The 16,849-nt window shown below is 35.3% G+C and overlaps 1 protein-coding gene across 1 annotated transcript in view; it reads right to left on the bottom strand.

The window, feature by feature from the left end:
- Positions 1 to 605: 605 nt before the first annotated feature.
- The window catches only part of CAND1 (cullin associated and neddylation dissociated 1), a gene marked incomplete at its 5' end in the record, with an annotated part of 42,210 nt that continues 25,966 nt past the window's right edge, over positions 606 to 16,849 (bottom strand). The window contains 12 exons of the mRNA XM_079714471.1: positions 606 to 1,167; positions 1,954 to 2,061; positions 3,192 to 3,356; positions 3,435 to 3,604; positions 6,009 to 6,104; positions 7,248 to 8,741; positions 9,096 to 9,237; positions 10,071 to 10,363; positions 13,573 to 13,718; positions 14,946 to 15,051; positions 15,132 to 15,388; positions 16,693 to 16,816. Of these exons, the coding sequence (XP_079570597.1) occupies positions 943 to 1,167; positions 1,954 to 2,061; positions 3,192 to 3,356; positions 3,435 to 3,604; positions 6,009 to 6,104; positions 7,248 to 8,741; positions 9,096 to 9,237; positions 10,071 to 10,363; positions 13,573 to 13,718; positions 14,946 to 15,051; positions 15,132 to 15,388; positions 16,693 to 16,816 (3,326 nt within the window). The 3' untranslated portion in view covers positions 606 to 942. The remainder of the gene's footprint in view (positions 1,168 to 1,953; positions 2,062 to 3,191; positions 3,357 to 3,434; positions 3,605 to 6,008; positions 6,105 to 7,247; positions 8,742 to 9,095; positions 9,238 to 10,070; positions 10,364 to 13,572; positions 13,719 to 14,945; positions 15,052 to 15,131; positions 15,389 to 16,692; positions 16,817 to 16,849) is intronic.

Raw genomic sequence — 16,849 nt, 5'->3', positions numbered from 1 at the left:
AAGAAAAATCTGGCTTTAAGAATTTCTAAGTGGAAACACACGCACACAAATGGGTAACTGAGAAAAACTGAGTACTTAAATACTCAAAGTTTAAATGTATACGAAAATTTATAATAGAAAAAGAAGTGGCGAATTGTTATTATGACTTGATTTGCTGAAAACATCTGCAAATTCACACTGGCATTAAGAAAACCAAAGTTTCAAAAATTTACTCCTCTCTCTTTCTCTCCAGATATGTTTTCTGTGCAAAAATAAATATCTGAAAATTGCACTAATACAATAATACTTATTTTTACTTTTGTATTATGAATAATCTGCACATGCTGCTTTACAGACAATACATATTTGTAAACTTGCTCATGCAAAATTAGTGTGCGCAACAGGGATATTGTTAATCCCCGTATCTAAAAAAAATGATATTATCTCTTTTAAACTGCCAACCCCTCTGAAATGTAACAAATCTTACACAGATATTGTCTGCCACAGCTAGAAATCAATTTGTGTTGCTGAAACAAAAAGTTATACAAGAAAAAGAAACATGGTTTTTGTCTTGCAGAATTTTTGATTTTTAAATAAGAGAAAATTTATAAAAGAAAGAAAATTCATTGTCACAAAATTTTAACATTTTAATCCTAAACATTACAGGGTAAATAGATACTGGACCCTATCTATCTCCATCAATCCTAACTTTTAGATGTCATTTTAAATGTTGCCCTAACCACTAAAACTTTAGTGGTTTTACAACCTCTGGATTATGGAAATACGTATTTCTGAAATAAATGCTACAAAAACAACAATGGAAGAAAGTCAAACTGCCTCCACGAAGGAAAAACAAAAAGTGGAACATTTTGAAGCTTTACTTCTCTTTCCATGTCTCGTGATTAACCTGTCAATTCAGTGCATCATATGGTCAATGTAATGGTCCCCAGGTTGAACCAACATCTAACTAGTGTCCATTGATTCCAAGTTAGTGGATGATGAATCTTTTTGGATACTTTCAAAGATGGCTGCCAGCTCAGGGTTAGAACTGATCTGTGACTGGAATTCACTCATCAGTGGACTCTTCTCTGCTTCTGGAATGGTTAGCAGTGCTGCTACTGCTCTCATGGCAGATCGCTTTAGTTCATCTTGCTTTTCAAACTCCTGCTTTACTGAGTTTGCTTTCACCTGTAACAATGAGTAAATTTATATTACATGCTATAAAAGGCAGTTCTTATACAAACAAAATTTAAGCACATATAAAGAAATTTAAGCACATATAAATAAAGCAAAGCTACTCTTTCATAGATCCAAAAGGCACATTATTCTTCAAGCAGAGTTGCTCTGAAACTTCTTTTTAGTAGTAGCTATGTATCTCCTTTTAGGGGAATATTCTATACAAGGCCCATTATAAAAACCAAGAGTGGGATCTGCTTATTAGCAAGTCCTACTTTGTCCTCTATCAATCAAGAAACTACCCCTCTAGCTACCTTGTTTATTCATTATTCTTCAAACATGTCATGTACTGACATCTCTGTGCCTTAATTCATATAATTATTTTTGTATGAAAAGTCCTGTTTCACCTTCTGGACCTAAAACAATCCTGACTTCTCAAGGTGCATTTTAAATGCTGTCATGTGCATATGAAGCCTTCTGTGACCCCCACCCACTCCTCCACCAGAATTAAACATTTCCTCCTCTTTTGTGGCCCTATCACACTTTAACCCATATCAGTACTTTAAAAATACGTGTCAGATTGTTATAACAAACTTTTAAGAATAGCAATTAACAGTGCTAAGCTTTCTAAAACATCCACATTTGAAGGAAGTGAGGAATAGGAATAATAAGTTAACTTTTGCAACAAACTGCTACATAAGGGTGCTAGCATAGTTAAATTTGGAAAACCACAGTATAGAATCAACTAGGGATCCTGAACATACTAAGTCTGGCCTAAATCAATGACATCAATATTACCTTAGTTGTACATGTAGCACGTAATGGCTCAACAAGTCGGTCCAACCTCTGCAGTACTGCACTTGGACAAAGGGTAGAGAGTCTCACCAACATTAAAAATGTTAGCATCTATTATGAATAAGAGAGACAAAATTTAGATTTTGCATTATTTTCTAAAGACAAATCCCAAATTCTGGCAAAGCTTTTGAAAGGAAAATGACTAACCTGTACCATTAAGTTTCATTTTAATGTAATCTGCCATTGGAATCACACAGAATTGCCTCCAATCTTGTCTAAGGAATTTTACCTACAAGTACTAGAGTTACCTTATCTATCATGATAGATAGTCACGGTCCTAGAGTACAGAACTAAAAAAGTGGTTCTCAATCTTGACCGCACATTACAGCTGGGGAGCTTAACAAATATACCTATTTTTACTTCACTCATCGGGATAGGGCCACAGACTCAGTATTTTTTAAAAAGCTCATGTGCACCAGATGGAACAATCAGTGAATAAGAAAATAATTGAACTAGAAGAAAAGCTTTATAAGAAGTTTCTACTGTCTTTGCAAATTTCACTTAAAAAAACAAAACAAAAAGCCTGCTTATTCAGATTAATCCATATAAAGTCCAGTAACCCATAATCTTTTCTCTTAGACCATAAACTGTAGAAATAAAAGGATCCTATTCTTTCAGGGCTCTTTTCATTGAGTTCCGGAGGGGTCAGGTTATTCCACATTACATTATGGAAACATGAAAGCTGGAGTTCTGATAGTATGGATGAATCACTGCTCAACTACCACTTTTGCCCTGCTTGACCAAAGGTCCTGAGTAGAAGAAAAAGATTGTTCAAATCACCCTTTTATAGTTCACATTTTAAACGGATTTAAGCAAATAGGAAAACAAAAAGCAGTTATGAGCAAAGTTCATGCTCTAAACCTAAGAAGCATGAAGTATAATTTCTCTATGGTTGCTTCTACAGATTGCTTTGTGTATCTGAAAACAGTTCTTCCTCTTATCCTTTAACAAAACTCTTGATATTGACTTCCTCCTCCAATGAAAAGGCTTCTGGATTTTTCCTGTATGTCAACTGAGGTCACATTGCATCGCTATTACTTTTGCATATTAGTTTAAACACACTAAAATCATGACAAGCAAACCAATCGTTCTCACTTAATAGCAAGAGTAAATTACAAAGGTGAAAGTCACTAGCAAAGTCTTCTTCTAAAACATTCTATAAACAGGCACAAACATCTTACCTTGATATCATAATGGTCCTTCAAACCATCTTCAACATGATTTAGAAATTCAAAAATATCAAGTCTATCCAGACAACTGTCTAGAAGTGTGTACATACACTCAAAAGCTGCCTTTCTAATATCCAGGCCGTCATCAACTGTATGCTTAAATGGACCCATTTCTACCTGTTGAAATAAAACAGAATACATAGATACACTAGAAAGTAAAAGACAAGCTTAGGTAAACAGTGCAATCTAACTTACCTCTCTTATAAGCTCCTTTCTAACTTTTGTTTCATTATAAAGATGTGGAAGAACAGTATCTAGAAGATCCCTTATTAATGATGGCTTATTATGTGCTGCTGAGTTGAATGTGACCAAGGCCACTCTTCTTACATTCAAATCTGGGTCTTCCAAAGTTTTTAGGAAATCACCTGAAAAATTGAAAGAGAAGCAACAGAGTTATGGTAAGCTTAAAATAAAATATGCATTATATTATTTTCCTAAATTGACAGTTTATTATTGTTGGTATTATTGTTACTTCTTCAATGTGGGTCATGGAATATGATGAAATCCTAAGTGAGCTATATAATTTCTTTTGACAACAGGTAAACTATTATGTCTGAATGTGAGTGGACTTAATTGATAAACCTATTCTCAGCACCTTTAAATGCAAAAGGTAAGGAGTGAGAGCCCCAAAAGCTCCCCATTACTTTTACAGATATTTGATTTAACAGGTGGGTGACATAGAAAAGTGATGGAGCCAGCAACCACAAGAACTAGTAACTTGAATGATTCTCCTTAAAATTCAAAATTAGTACTCACACTAAAAAAGCACCAACAAAAGTGGAATTTTTTTTTTCACTCATTCAAAAAACATTTATTGAGCATTTATGGCATGAAGCAGTGGGGATACAGCTGTGGACAAGTCAAATAAATTTATGCTCAAATGAAGTTTACATTATATTTACTTTAAATTTTAAATTCCAAAAGTGAAATTTAAAAACCTGAGTTCAAAAGATAAGCAAGGTGGAGACAGATCCACTGCTTGATAAAGATGGAATACTGTTAACAAGTATATAATTTATCAGATGATGGAGAAATGTGCCTCCAAAAGCCTATTTTTATCTTTAACAAGAAATAGATAAGAGGTCTAAGAATACAAAAAGGAGGAAACTGAAACCTACCATAGGACAAAAAGCTAAAGAAAGCACCCAGCCACTTTAAACACAGATATAAGTCTGGTTGTTCTTCCACACGGGGGAAATAAATTATAGTGCAAAGATCTTTGGAGTCATACAGACGGTGATCCACACTGCTTCACTTGTCAACTGTATGACCGACTTCTGGCAAGTTACTGTAGGCAAGAGCTTCAGTTTCCCAGTTTATAAAACGAGAATTTTATATGTACATTACTGAACTCAGTGTCTGGTACACATGTGGTATTCACACAGACCTACTCATCATTATGTAATCTCAACCCTACCATAAGCAATCTTTTAGAATACACAGGGGAAAAAAGGTTATGAGAAGACTTAAATGTATCACAACAGCAATTTGAAGAAATGGGAGGGGAAAAAAAAATACTTCAGACACCATAGGTTGGTAAACTCAAGGTTGACCACCCAGGAAAGTTCTGACTACAAAAAAGGTTAAGAGGTAGCTTGGGTTCAAAAAGAATTTAAATGTACCAGACTAAACCTCCTCACCTCTGTTTGCTTAGAATTACTATCATGGTGAATTGCTTTCAGTAAAACACAAAAAGTATTACTATTATGATAGACAAATGGTGACGTGGTCTAGGATCAGTGGTCCCCAACAACTTGGTCTAGGAATTTCAATTTAAACAAACAGAATGATAATCATCTGATTGAATAACTATACCAACGATGCACACTGGTTGACTGTTGTCAACCTAGAAAGATGTCTCTAAAGATCTGGCACAGGTGTCTTCCTTTGCTGTATCTTGTACAATGACAAAAATGTGAATAAATATATCAAAGCAAAAAGAGGCGAGGGGAACAAAGGCAAGACTCTTCTGACTGAGACTTTCTTTGAATTAATTCTAGGTCTCAGCGTTGGCACCCATTTATCCCCCATGTCCCCCTTACTCTGAATTGGTAATCCCTTTCTGTAGTTCTTTTCTTTTAGACTGTTTTTTACATGGCATGAAACTGCAAAGCTTCTTTGCCATATCCCTCTATCCTCTCTGCTGGTATCCCCATTCTTCTGTCTTCAAGAAAACACCAGAGAGTTTAGTTACTAAAAGCTCTAGGAAAACTGATGGTGAAAACAACACAGGGAAGTTATAAAATCATGAAAAATAACACTAAAAGCTAATTCTTGTCTTCATAGAAAGAGATGGCCCTTTTCTTTCTTGGATAGCTCCTCTTAGGTTGGTAGAACTGATCACCACAAGAATTATCTTTTTTATTCTTAAATTTCTACCTTAAATTTAAAAGCCTCCAAAGATCCCCTTGGGAGCTGGAGGCATACAAGTAATAACGAAGAAGTGGGGCCATCACAAGCTCAAATGAGATTCATTTACAACTGGGAAGAACTTCAGATTAGTCAGATAGATCATGTATCTTTTACCCATTAGTTTACTTTAGGTCATTCCCAAAATATGATCATCAAATGTGTACTTGACTTTAAAGACATCCTAGCATATTTACTAAATTTCAGCTATTTGCAAAGTTATTTTTTTAATGAAAGAATTACCAGACCCTTAAAAGCATTTTAGTCCCTTGGTGATATATTTAGCTATTGAAATGATTCGTTTTTTGACAGTTAACTATTAACTAGTTATTCAGTATGTTCATCTTCACTTCCACTTACCTATGCAGTTCTTTAATAGTGGATCAATAGGCTGTGGATGATCAGAAATAGTAAACTTCACAGCTGTAACCACTGAGCTTCGGGCATATGATGAGCCTAATTAAAAATAAATTTTAAGTCTATTGGTATTTAAGTCAACTAAAATCCATGGACACCTTTATCATTTTCAAACCACTTCAAATAACACCAGGGTCTTTAATTCCTTAAAACTCTCTTTGGTCGGGCCCCCCTGGTGGTGCAGTGGTTAAGAACCTGCCTGCCAGTGCAGGGGACACGGGTTCGAGCCCTGGTCCGGGAAGATCCCACATGCCGCAGAGCAACCAAACCCGTGCGCCACAACTACTGAGCTCTAGAGCCTGCGAGCCACAGCTACTGAGCCCATGTGCCATAACTACTGAAGCCCGCATGCCTAGAGCCCGTGCTCCGCAACAAGAGGAGCCGCCGCAATGAGAAGCCCGCACACCACAACGAAGAGTAGCTCCCGCTCACCACAACGAAGGGTAGCTCCCGCTCGCCACAACTAGAGAAAGCCCACGCACAGCAATGAAGATCCAACACAGCCAAAAATAATAAAAAACAAAAAAAACCTCTCTTTGGTCAAGAGGGGTATTTCTTATTACTTCCAGGATACTAATGAAGCAAAGTTTACTCATTTTATGAAACATAATCCCATTAGATTTCAAAAGGAACAATTTCTTCCAGGAAGGAGGCGGCCTGTGAGACCAGCAGTGGAGGATCTATCCCTCACAAAAGGGAACTGGTTAAACCACTGTATGACTGTCAAAATTTTTACTAAAAACGAAAGCAATTTCTAAGAATGAATGGCCTTTATTACCTTCTCCTTGGACAACAGGGGACACTGGTAATGTGAAAACTCTTCTAGAATCTTTCATTTGAACCAGGTTAGTTCACCAATTTTAGTACTGTAATTAATTCTAGCAAGCTCCTCTGGCTATATTAATTCAAGAGACATCTGTCCCACATTAAGACAAGAGTAACATTAAAATACATTAAACACTAGAAACTGCAACAGATTTATTTAATCATTATCTAACTACACTCTCTTTATCCTTTTAAACAACAAGGTGTCATTTGAATATGGCTCCATATCGTAACATAAGGCAATAGGTTCTACATATAACAAGATACAGAAATGTTTTAACTTCTGCATTAGCCATCTTCCCAGGCAACAACTGCTAATAAACAAAATTTTTTAGATAAGAAAATCTAGGTACCCACCTGATATTAAATACCCCTTAAGCCGTGGAAGGAGAGTTTCTGGATCAATTAGCGTGAGTTTGCCTAGACATTCAGCAACAACATTTCTGGTTCCTTCTTCTGCACACTCACAGTGCTTTAGCAATAAGGCCCAGATGTTTTCAACATATGGTTTAAGGCCCACCACTGATGCAGAGCTAATAATTTCCTTCAAGGAATGAAGCAGTAGATACTGCCTTTTGGGTTGACTGGTTATTTCTTGTAAGACAAATGGTAGATATTCAGGAAGGTTGCCCACACTAATGCTGCCTAATGCATAGGACGCAGCTGATTTGACTTCTTCACTAGGAGATGAGAAGGCTTCTAATATGACAGATTTTAGTTCCAGCTGCCCACTTAAGTCAATATGATGCCCAACTTCTCCAAGAGAAAGTAGAGCTAAGAGGCGAATAGAATCTGTAGACCTTGAGTTCTTGACATCTTGAATAAACTGACCCACTACAGCTGGTCCTTCTTTAGGGCATGCTCGAGTAAGAGCAGCTACACATTTGGCAATGGAATAATAAGACTGCTTATGAGTAAGAGCTGTGCTCTGAGAATAAACTGGACCGGTCAGCATGCGCAACAAATCCATGTATCCTAGATTATTTGTTCCAGTGACAACCAGAGCTTGGAAAAAGTCTAGCATGGCGCTAAGAGCTCCCCCTTGCAATAAAGGTGATCTAACAAGTCCAATAAGTTCATTGAGAATGGATCCACTTATCTTTGAAAGGGAGGAGGGATACACTTTTGCCAGTGTGGTAAGAAAACTGATAGCCATCTGTGAAACATGCATATCACTTTCGCTGATAAGAGGTGGGAGCTCATCTAGAACTGCATCAATCATGGCAGCTGTCAGGCTATCACTATAGTTTTTAATTAGAATATCTAGAGCAGAAAGGGTTCCCAGTTTCAAAGCTCTCTGGTTTTTCCTGAGAAATGAAGCAAGGATAGGAACCCCTTCTCCCAGGACAGGCCTCAAATCTATCTTCAAAGGCGACCCAGCAATCAGTGTCAACGCCTTCACTGTAGTTAACCGCGTAATCTCATTCTTCAGTCTCTCCAAGAAAATCTGAAGGGTATTAGGCAAGTCAGAGCCCAAATTGTCTCCAAGGTTGCAAATAATTTGTCCCATACAGGAAATAGCCCTTTCCTTGACTTCCTGATCAATGTCAGCTGCTTTTAACCTCTTAATGGTACAGGTAAATAGATCTTTGATGTAAGGAGTCGCATCAAACGAGGACGGCTGATCTAAAGGACGAATTACTTTGACAAGCTGTTGAGTAACAAGAAGCGCTTCAGATGTAATCTTGTAAAATGGATCTCCAACACAAGCCACCACTGGAGGGACCAAAGCTTGAACATGAGGATGGAAGACTTGAGGAGAGTGGTTACAGAGGATTACATATAGACAGGATAAAGCATCAATCTTCAAATTTGATGAGCTTGATTTATCATTCAGTGAGAAAATGATTCCTAAAACCCAACCAAAAAAGAAAAATCCAGTATTTTTATCCATGGCACCTTTATGAATTTAAAGCTAGTTTTAAAATTTAAAACGAATCCCTAAAAGATTGCTAAAGTTCCCACTATATATTATCTCTAAAGCAGTCAAAATTCCACAAGCTACGTAAACATTAAAGTAAAAAATTTTAGGGTACGATTTTAAACTTTTAACTTTAGATATTCAATGGTTCTGTAAAAAAAAGTTAGTTCCATGTGCAAAGTTGTCACAAATTATCCTTTTCAAGGAAACAGTTATTTAAGCTTATCTAAGTCTTAATAAAGTCTATAATAAGTCCCCAAAGTGATTTACTATTTCTTTCATACCTGGTACAAGTACAGGAATGTGTTGTGTTAGGGCCCCAGGTAATACATTTACCAGTTCAGTCAACATGTTAAAACAACACTGTCGGGTCTTCACACTTTTTTCTTTCATCTGTTTGTGCAGAGCTTTAACAATGTTGGGAACCTGTAATTATCAAGTGCTCATTAGCTGGTTCAGCTATTGGTACTTCCTCAGTACACTTAACACAAATTACAGGGGCTGGGGACAAATGGAAGAATTTTTTTGGTCAAATTCCTAATTCCACTGTCAACAGTTTGTACAATACAAACTTTGTTGCATCTACTATATATGTTCTCTTGAAACTGTATTTGCTTGATACTGATAAATAAGAGAGCAGAGAAAAGCTATCATTAGCTTTCTACAGAGCAACAAAAGTCTTCCTTGATTAATTTTACTTATGAAATGCGTAAGACTAAACAGAGATCTAAACAATAAAATAATTTTCAACCAAAACTTTAGGAGCATAATTTATAAATGGTTTTTGAAACTGAAATAGCACATACGAGCAATTAAAGAAAAGAGACAAATTATGGAAAAGAAACCATTAAGTGGGTTCTTGTGTTTGCTTTTTGTTGGCTGTTACAATGAAATCAACCTCACTTCCAATGTAGTTACAAGCAGCAGGAATAAGATTCAAAGACATCTGCTTCTAAACTTCCTAATGTCAGTCAGTAAATCCTAAACAGGGAATTTACCAATAAATCTTATGGATGCCAGGATACAGACACATACCATTATCGATAGGAACCCCTTCTCCCAGGACAGGCCTCAAATCTATCTTCAAAGGCGACCCAGCAATCAGTGTCCATATCAATGAGCATCCATAAACTACTATACAAACACATCCCAGAACTGTTTCTCTAAAGCTGTTCTGGAACTCATATTTCCATATAAAAACACCACTTTAAAAGATCACATTTATTAGCATGACTTTTAAAACACACTTTTAAACTGACCTGACTCTGAAGCATTGTTAAAGGTGTTTCTCCCTGTTCCATTGCATCAGGGTCACACAGCCAACTTTGCACAGGACGAGTTTGCTTCAAAAGAGAAAGGTATGCATGAAAAACATCTGCCTTTACATTCTCTTCACGCTCTTTAAATCTGGATATCAGTGCAGGAGAGACGGTCTTGTAGAATTCTGGAAGCATTTCATGCCTTGTGCTAACTACAGCATCCAAGCACTTAGCAGCTGCACGTCTCACTTTCCAACTCATGTCATCATCGTCACTGTATTCATCATCACTCCCTAAAGAGAAGTTTTAATGTTAACAGGCTATTAATCATAAGAAAAGTTTAATATAGAAAGTGAACTGATATTCATAACTAAGATAGTTTTCTAACTTTCCACTAAGATATACAGTAATAGATAGGTTTAAAAAGAACTAGTACTTAAATCGGAGGCAGAATTTACTTATAAAAATTTACACATAAACAAACCTCTAAAGAAAAATTATTTGATTGTGTTTTTAATTTGTTAAACATTTTCTCATTTATGGGTAATGAGCTGCTTATTAACTCTTTAAAATCATTTATTAACACATTAAACTTCTTCAGGTCATAAATATTTATAAAATCATAAATGTCCCAGCCTTTTATAATGTGAATAGAAGTTCAATTCAAAAGATTCACTTGACACTACAGGAAAATCAAATAAACAACTGGGAGTTTATAAGATAAACTATAAAACAGATTTGTGGTATAGATGATGTGATAAAAAGAATGATCACCAATCCCAGGTCATGCTGTGAAACTAATTTTTCAGGGGAGAAAAAGAATCCTGACATCAGCTTTCTTTGTGACTACAAGGCTTTTCACTAAATTTGTTGATGGGCTATTAGGAACAAATATGCATATTCTCAACCTTTCAAGGTATTACCTTAATATAGCTTAAATAAACTTTACTTTCTCAATTATAACAAGAAAATTCTGCCCACATAACAGAGCACCAGCTTCTCCAAACTCCTGTTAAACATTAAAGCAATATTCCAAGCATAAGCATTAACAATTCTCTCTCACTTACTATTCTTGCTAACTTTTGTGTGTGTGAAATCTCTGAAAATTATTTCCTTCTAACACCATCAAGCCGAATCAGTTGGGTAACATGAAGTCAGGAAGATGGCCTACATATTAGCAGTTCGCAGGACAGTCTAAAATTACTAACAATAATTTCGTTATTCTTAGATATAAGAACTATAGTCCTGAAATGATTCCTCAGTGGGGGAAAAAAGATATCATCACTTCTTTGGCTTATATTCCAATTAGCTTAGTGATAGCTAAATGTAGCCAACTATGCCTTGGAAAATTTTCCAATCTCCAGAGGGCTTACTTAATTTCATCTTAGCAGTTTATAGTAAAACCCAACCAAATACTGCTAAACCAAGGCATTTGATTTATTTACCAATACCTATTTGAAGAAAAATTACAGGGTACTACCAAATAGATTATTTTAAAGCACATAAATAAATGAAAAATTTCCAATGGCAACCCAACTATAGGAATTACTTTACAGAAATATACTTAAAGGTTATAAAAAATTAAACAGCCTAATCACAAAAATTATGTTGGTTTTATAAGTTACAATAATAACACTATGATAAAAAGATATTGTTAGGTATAATCCATGTACCTGATAAAGCAGCCGAAGGACCTGGTTTGTTATTCAACATCGGTACTTACCACACTAAAAAAACCAACCATCAAAAAATCTGGAACATAAAATGCTACTCCTTTTTTCAAAGGATATTCCTATTATAAGCTAAGGTTTCCCTTCGTTAATATAACACATTTACTGAGTGTCTAATGTGTGTCAAGCACTGTCCTAGGCACTGGGATAAAGCAATTGATAAAGAAGACTAAAATTAAAATCTCTTCCTTCATGAAGCTTACATCCTGGTACAGTAGAAAATAATTTCAGTGTATCAGAAAATGATTAGGTGTAATGAAGAAAATAAAAATGCTGCAAAGGGAGATAGATATGAGTATGAAGTAAGGGGAAAGCCCTGAGATGGGAGACTGGATGAGGAGGGTGTGTAAAAGAAGCGATCAGGTATAACCCCAAAGTTTTTGGCCTGAAAAACTAAGAAGAATGGAGGTGCCATTCTGAGATGGAGAAGTCTAAAGAAGAAACAGGTTCAGGCAGGCAGTGGGGGAAGGGTGGAGAGAAGATATTTTAGACATCTAAGCAGTAAATCAATTAAGCAGTTGCATATATGAACCTGGAATTCATAGGAAAGGTCTGGGATAAAGGTAAAATTTGGCTTTTCAGCATATTGATATTAAAGCTAAGAGACTAGATGAAATCAACAAGATCATAAGAACATAACAGAGAAGTCAAGGACTAAGCCCGGAAATACTCCAAAGTATAGTGGTCAGGGTGATGAAGAGGAACCAGCACAGAGACTGAAAAGGAGTAATCACAAAGATAGGACGGTGTGGTATCCTGGAAGTTAAATAAAGAAATGCTGCTGAGAACTGAGAATAAGCAGACTCAAACATTTGAGGTCACTGGCAACCACTGGAAGACTGGATTTAAGAGAAAAAGAGGAAAAAAAGGAGTTGGAGGACATGCATTCTTTTGAAGAGTTCTGTTGTAGTGTAGAGAAATTGGGCAGTATCTGCTTGACTCTAAAATGGGATTAAGAGAGGTTTTTTCCACCCTTTTTTTAAAAAAAAAAATGGATGAAATTACAGACTTTAGAGCAAAGTCATTACCTAAATTCATTCAAAGAATCAAACTTAAAAGTATAATTAACAGGAAACCCACCGATGCATATACCCAATAACTTAAACATTTCTATTATGATTCTTTTAATACTAGCAGAAACAACTAAACATGAGCAACCCTGTGTCCTTGAAGTGCTACTCCTTTCCAGAGTAAATACCACAAATCACAGCACAATGACATCAATCATACAAGCCTCAGAAATGCTTAAATTATTCACGAAAGTTAAATGGAGCCTCAAACAATATTTAGGATTTCTCATTAAAGTAACTATGTATGAAACCAACCAAACTGCTATGAATATGTTATCGATAGGTACAATTTTTAAAATAACATTCATTTCCCTCCTTACAAAAACACTTTGTAGAAAATTTGAAAAATAAAGAACAAAAGTCACTTATAATTGCTTGCCAACAGAAAAACACTAGTAACATTTTTTTCACCATATTTAAAAAAATAAAACTGGGACAGAGTAATTTTTGCTACCCACTTTTCATTCAACTTATTAACTGCTTTAACAAGAACATGATTTTGAACATGTTGCATAGCAGTTCAGTACATGGATGCCCCATAATTTTTTTAATCAATTTTCTCTTGTTGAATATTGTGGTTATTTCCACCTTCACTATCATAAACAAACAAACACAGTACAATATGGGTAAGAATCACCTCCATCTATAACACTGGGTCTTTCATGAAAATGTAACAAATTCCTTCTACTTAATTTGAAATACCTTGGTCATCATCATCACCACCATCTGCATCCATGGCATTTTCATCTTCATCTTCATCATCATAATTATAATTTGGATCATAAGTAAGATACTTAAGACATATATTTATAATGGTAGAAACATGAGGATATACTTCCTTAGGACATCTGAAGAAGAAAACAAAAGCTGCCTTGAATAATTATACTTTTCTCCTTGATTCAGTATTTGCCAATTTTGCTTTATTACCAGATTTTTCCCCCTTCCCTTTAACATAGTATAGGAAAGTGGTTTCCAGCCCTCAACACCAATGACCCTTCATCTTTCCCTCCCACTGACTTCATGTTTTAAAAAAGATTTACTTTTCAAATTACTCTTATTTAATCAATTTTAAGATGAACTCCACACCCCCACACATACTTTAACATCTCTGAAGTCAAATGATTCCTATAATAAATGGTATGACATAGTTAGTGTGGGGTCACACAGAGAAATCTGTATACGCTCTATCTTCTCAACACACGACTAGAACACCAAGCCCAGATAAATGTATCTTCAGTAACTAGGATTATTGGTGAAAATGCCAGCGTACATTCATCTAGGCTTGGTCTTCTAACTTTATGTTGAGAAAAGACAGAACATATAACAAATGCCCAACAATAAAGAAATAATTTGTATTTCTCAATTAAAAGGACAGAAATGAATCCCACAATTTCTGATTTTAACAATTTGCTATGACTATAAAAGCTCCTTATCAAAAACCATGAGTGGCAAATAACTACTTATAATTACTGCAAATAACAACAGTGAAGTCTCAAGACACTGTGCTACTACACTGTCAATTCTAGCCAAAAGCAAAAAAAAAAAAAAACCCCAAATCTCACTACTTAGCAGGTATGGCCTTCTTGTACATAAATACAGTTTTTATTATTAGAACCAAGGTTCCAAAACTGAGAATCACTGCCCTAGCAAAATGGCTGTTAACACATCTCAAAAACTGTTGGAGATGAAATTCACTAGTATACATTTCTGACCAGATAATTAATTTATCCTGGTACTCTCTCAGGATAAAGACTACATCATTAAAGTAAACTGAAAGACAATATTATAAATACCTTTCCCAAGTTCTTTTAGAAAAGTCCTAACAATAAGAAGGAAACATTTCAAAATAAATGTAAGGATTGTATTTTAAAATAAAGATGATATGCACTTCAAATACTGTATTGGTTATCAGTTATTATTTAATAAAAACTTAATTAAAACACATTTGAAATCCAAAACTCAATCCCAGCTGTCAGTAAAACCCATTTCTCCTCACCCACCTAATCTAGATCTTAATTATTACTCTATTCTTAAGAAAAATTTTTATTTGAAAAATATAGATCTTAAAAACTTGCCTTCTCACAAATGATTCAAAGGCTTGAATGCAGTACTCTCTTAATTCATCGTCATCTACATTACAAAATTTTACCACCAAAGGAATTATCTTCTCAAGGTATTCACCTAAGAAAAGCATATTAGTTCTTATAAACATTCGTTAATATTTTTTAAAGAAAACTTTTCAATACATAAATATTTCTTACCTATTCTATGACCAGCTTGCCTACTAATAGCAGCAATACATTGTATGTAGGTTCTTGTTGTTGACATGGAATCATTTTTGGACAACTCTGACAACAGATGTTCAATAAGATCAACAAAAACTATATTTCCACAGCTCATAACCAGATGGCCAAGAGCAATAATGGTTCTTTTCCTCACTGCAAGTCTAGGGCTGGTCAACTGGGGGAGCAGACAGGTCAGAATTGAAGGATGGAAATTAACAAGAAGTCCTCCTTGCCTTAAAATAAAATAAAAAGAAAACAAATAAATACAAAATGTCCAAGTACTACTGAAATGTCTGCCCTCTGACCATCTCTTGATTACCCCTTCTCCCTATTGTCTTTCCCCTACAAATCTACACACTAAGTTTCAAAGATCTTGTTGGTCCAACCCTCTCTTTCAAATCATTTCACATGTGCAGTTCAATGACTCAATAGCAGTCAAACGTCTGTGTCTTGACAGGACAGTGCTAGTGATCAAGTCACACATGGGACAAAAGGTCTAACTGAATTTTCACTACTTATCAAATTAAGCATAAATTCCTCACCCTCCTCAACAAGACTCCAATGTATCAAAATGATCTCCTACCACTTTTCTATTCATTCTAGATTCTGGAAAATTAGAATACAGTGTTTCCCAACTCAAGACTACTTACATATTCTGATATATTCTATGTTTAAGCACAGATACCTGTGCCCTACCCACTTTTCAAAACTAAATTCAAACGCCACTGTTTCCATAACAAACTTTCTTGGATCCTTCCATTTTAAACCCCCAAATACACTATACTCTCCGTTAATATTTAGTCCAATTCTGCCTTACATTATAGCCATTTGTGTTCTTACCTCCTATAGCAAAGTATAAGCTCTTTGTGGGCTAGGATGATAGCTCTTCACTTTTACTATATTTGTACCACATGAAGGCACTTGATTATTTTCAAGTTCAAGTGAATTAGCCATAAATAACAGACAAATAATGATGACATATAATGATTATAAGAATCAGGGACAAACTGAAACTGACAAGTCTTTTAAGGTTACTTCCCCCTTGGAGTTGCTTAGATCTCTTTCTATATTCCCAAGTTTGACTTCCAGAGGAAAAGTAGAAAAGCAACAAATATATAAAGCCAAGTTCCTTCCACCCTCACAACACATGCTCTAAAAAAACATGGCTGCTGAAGAATACCAGCATTATTTTAACTGGAACACTTGCCACTCCTACCAGCACATCTCCTTATCCAAGTAGCTCATTGTATTCAAGAACATCAAAGAGTAAAACAAAATATAAAAACTCTGCTGAAATGTTTAAATCACAAATTTTATTATTTTTCAAAACTACAAGAAATATGCTTGCTATGCAGTATTACATGATAATATAATTAGCTTTTTTCTTCCCTCACTCCTAACCACACACATTTATAAAACAGACGCAATTTAAACATGAATAATTTTAGACCAAGTTTTATTATATTTATCCAAAAGGGTTCTTAATAAATGCACAAATATTTGTATTATAAGTAATACAAACAATAGTCATGTTTACCTGCTCAACATATCAGCCATAATATCCAAGGCTTCTAGCTGAACAGAGACATCTTCCTGCTTTGCTATTGCACTGGTAAGACGCCCAGTAATCTTTTTACATACATTAGCAGCTAATGCAGAGCCTGCATGAATAAGAAACCCATTATGATTTCAAG

Source organism: Hyperoodon ampullatus, assembly GCF_949752795.1.
Source record: "Hyperoodon ampullatus genome assembly, chromosome: 11".
NCBI classification, from domain to species: Eukaryota; Metazoa; Chordata; class Mammalia; order Artiodactyla; family Ziphiidae; genus Hyperoodon; species Hyperoodon ampullatus.
Note: the sequence above shows the minus strand (reverse complement) of the source record. Positions and strands in the feature narration are given on the sequence as shown.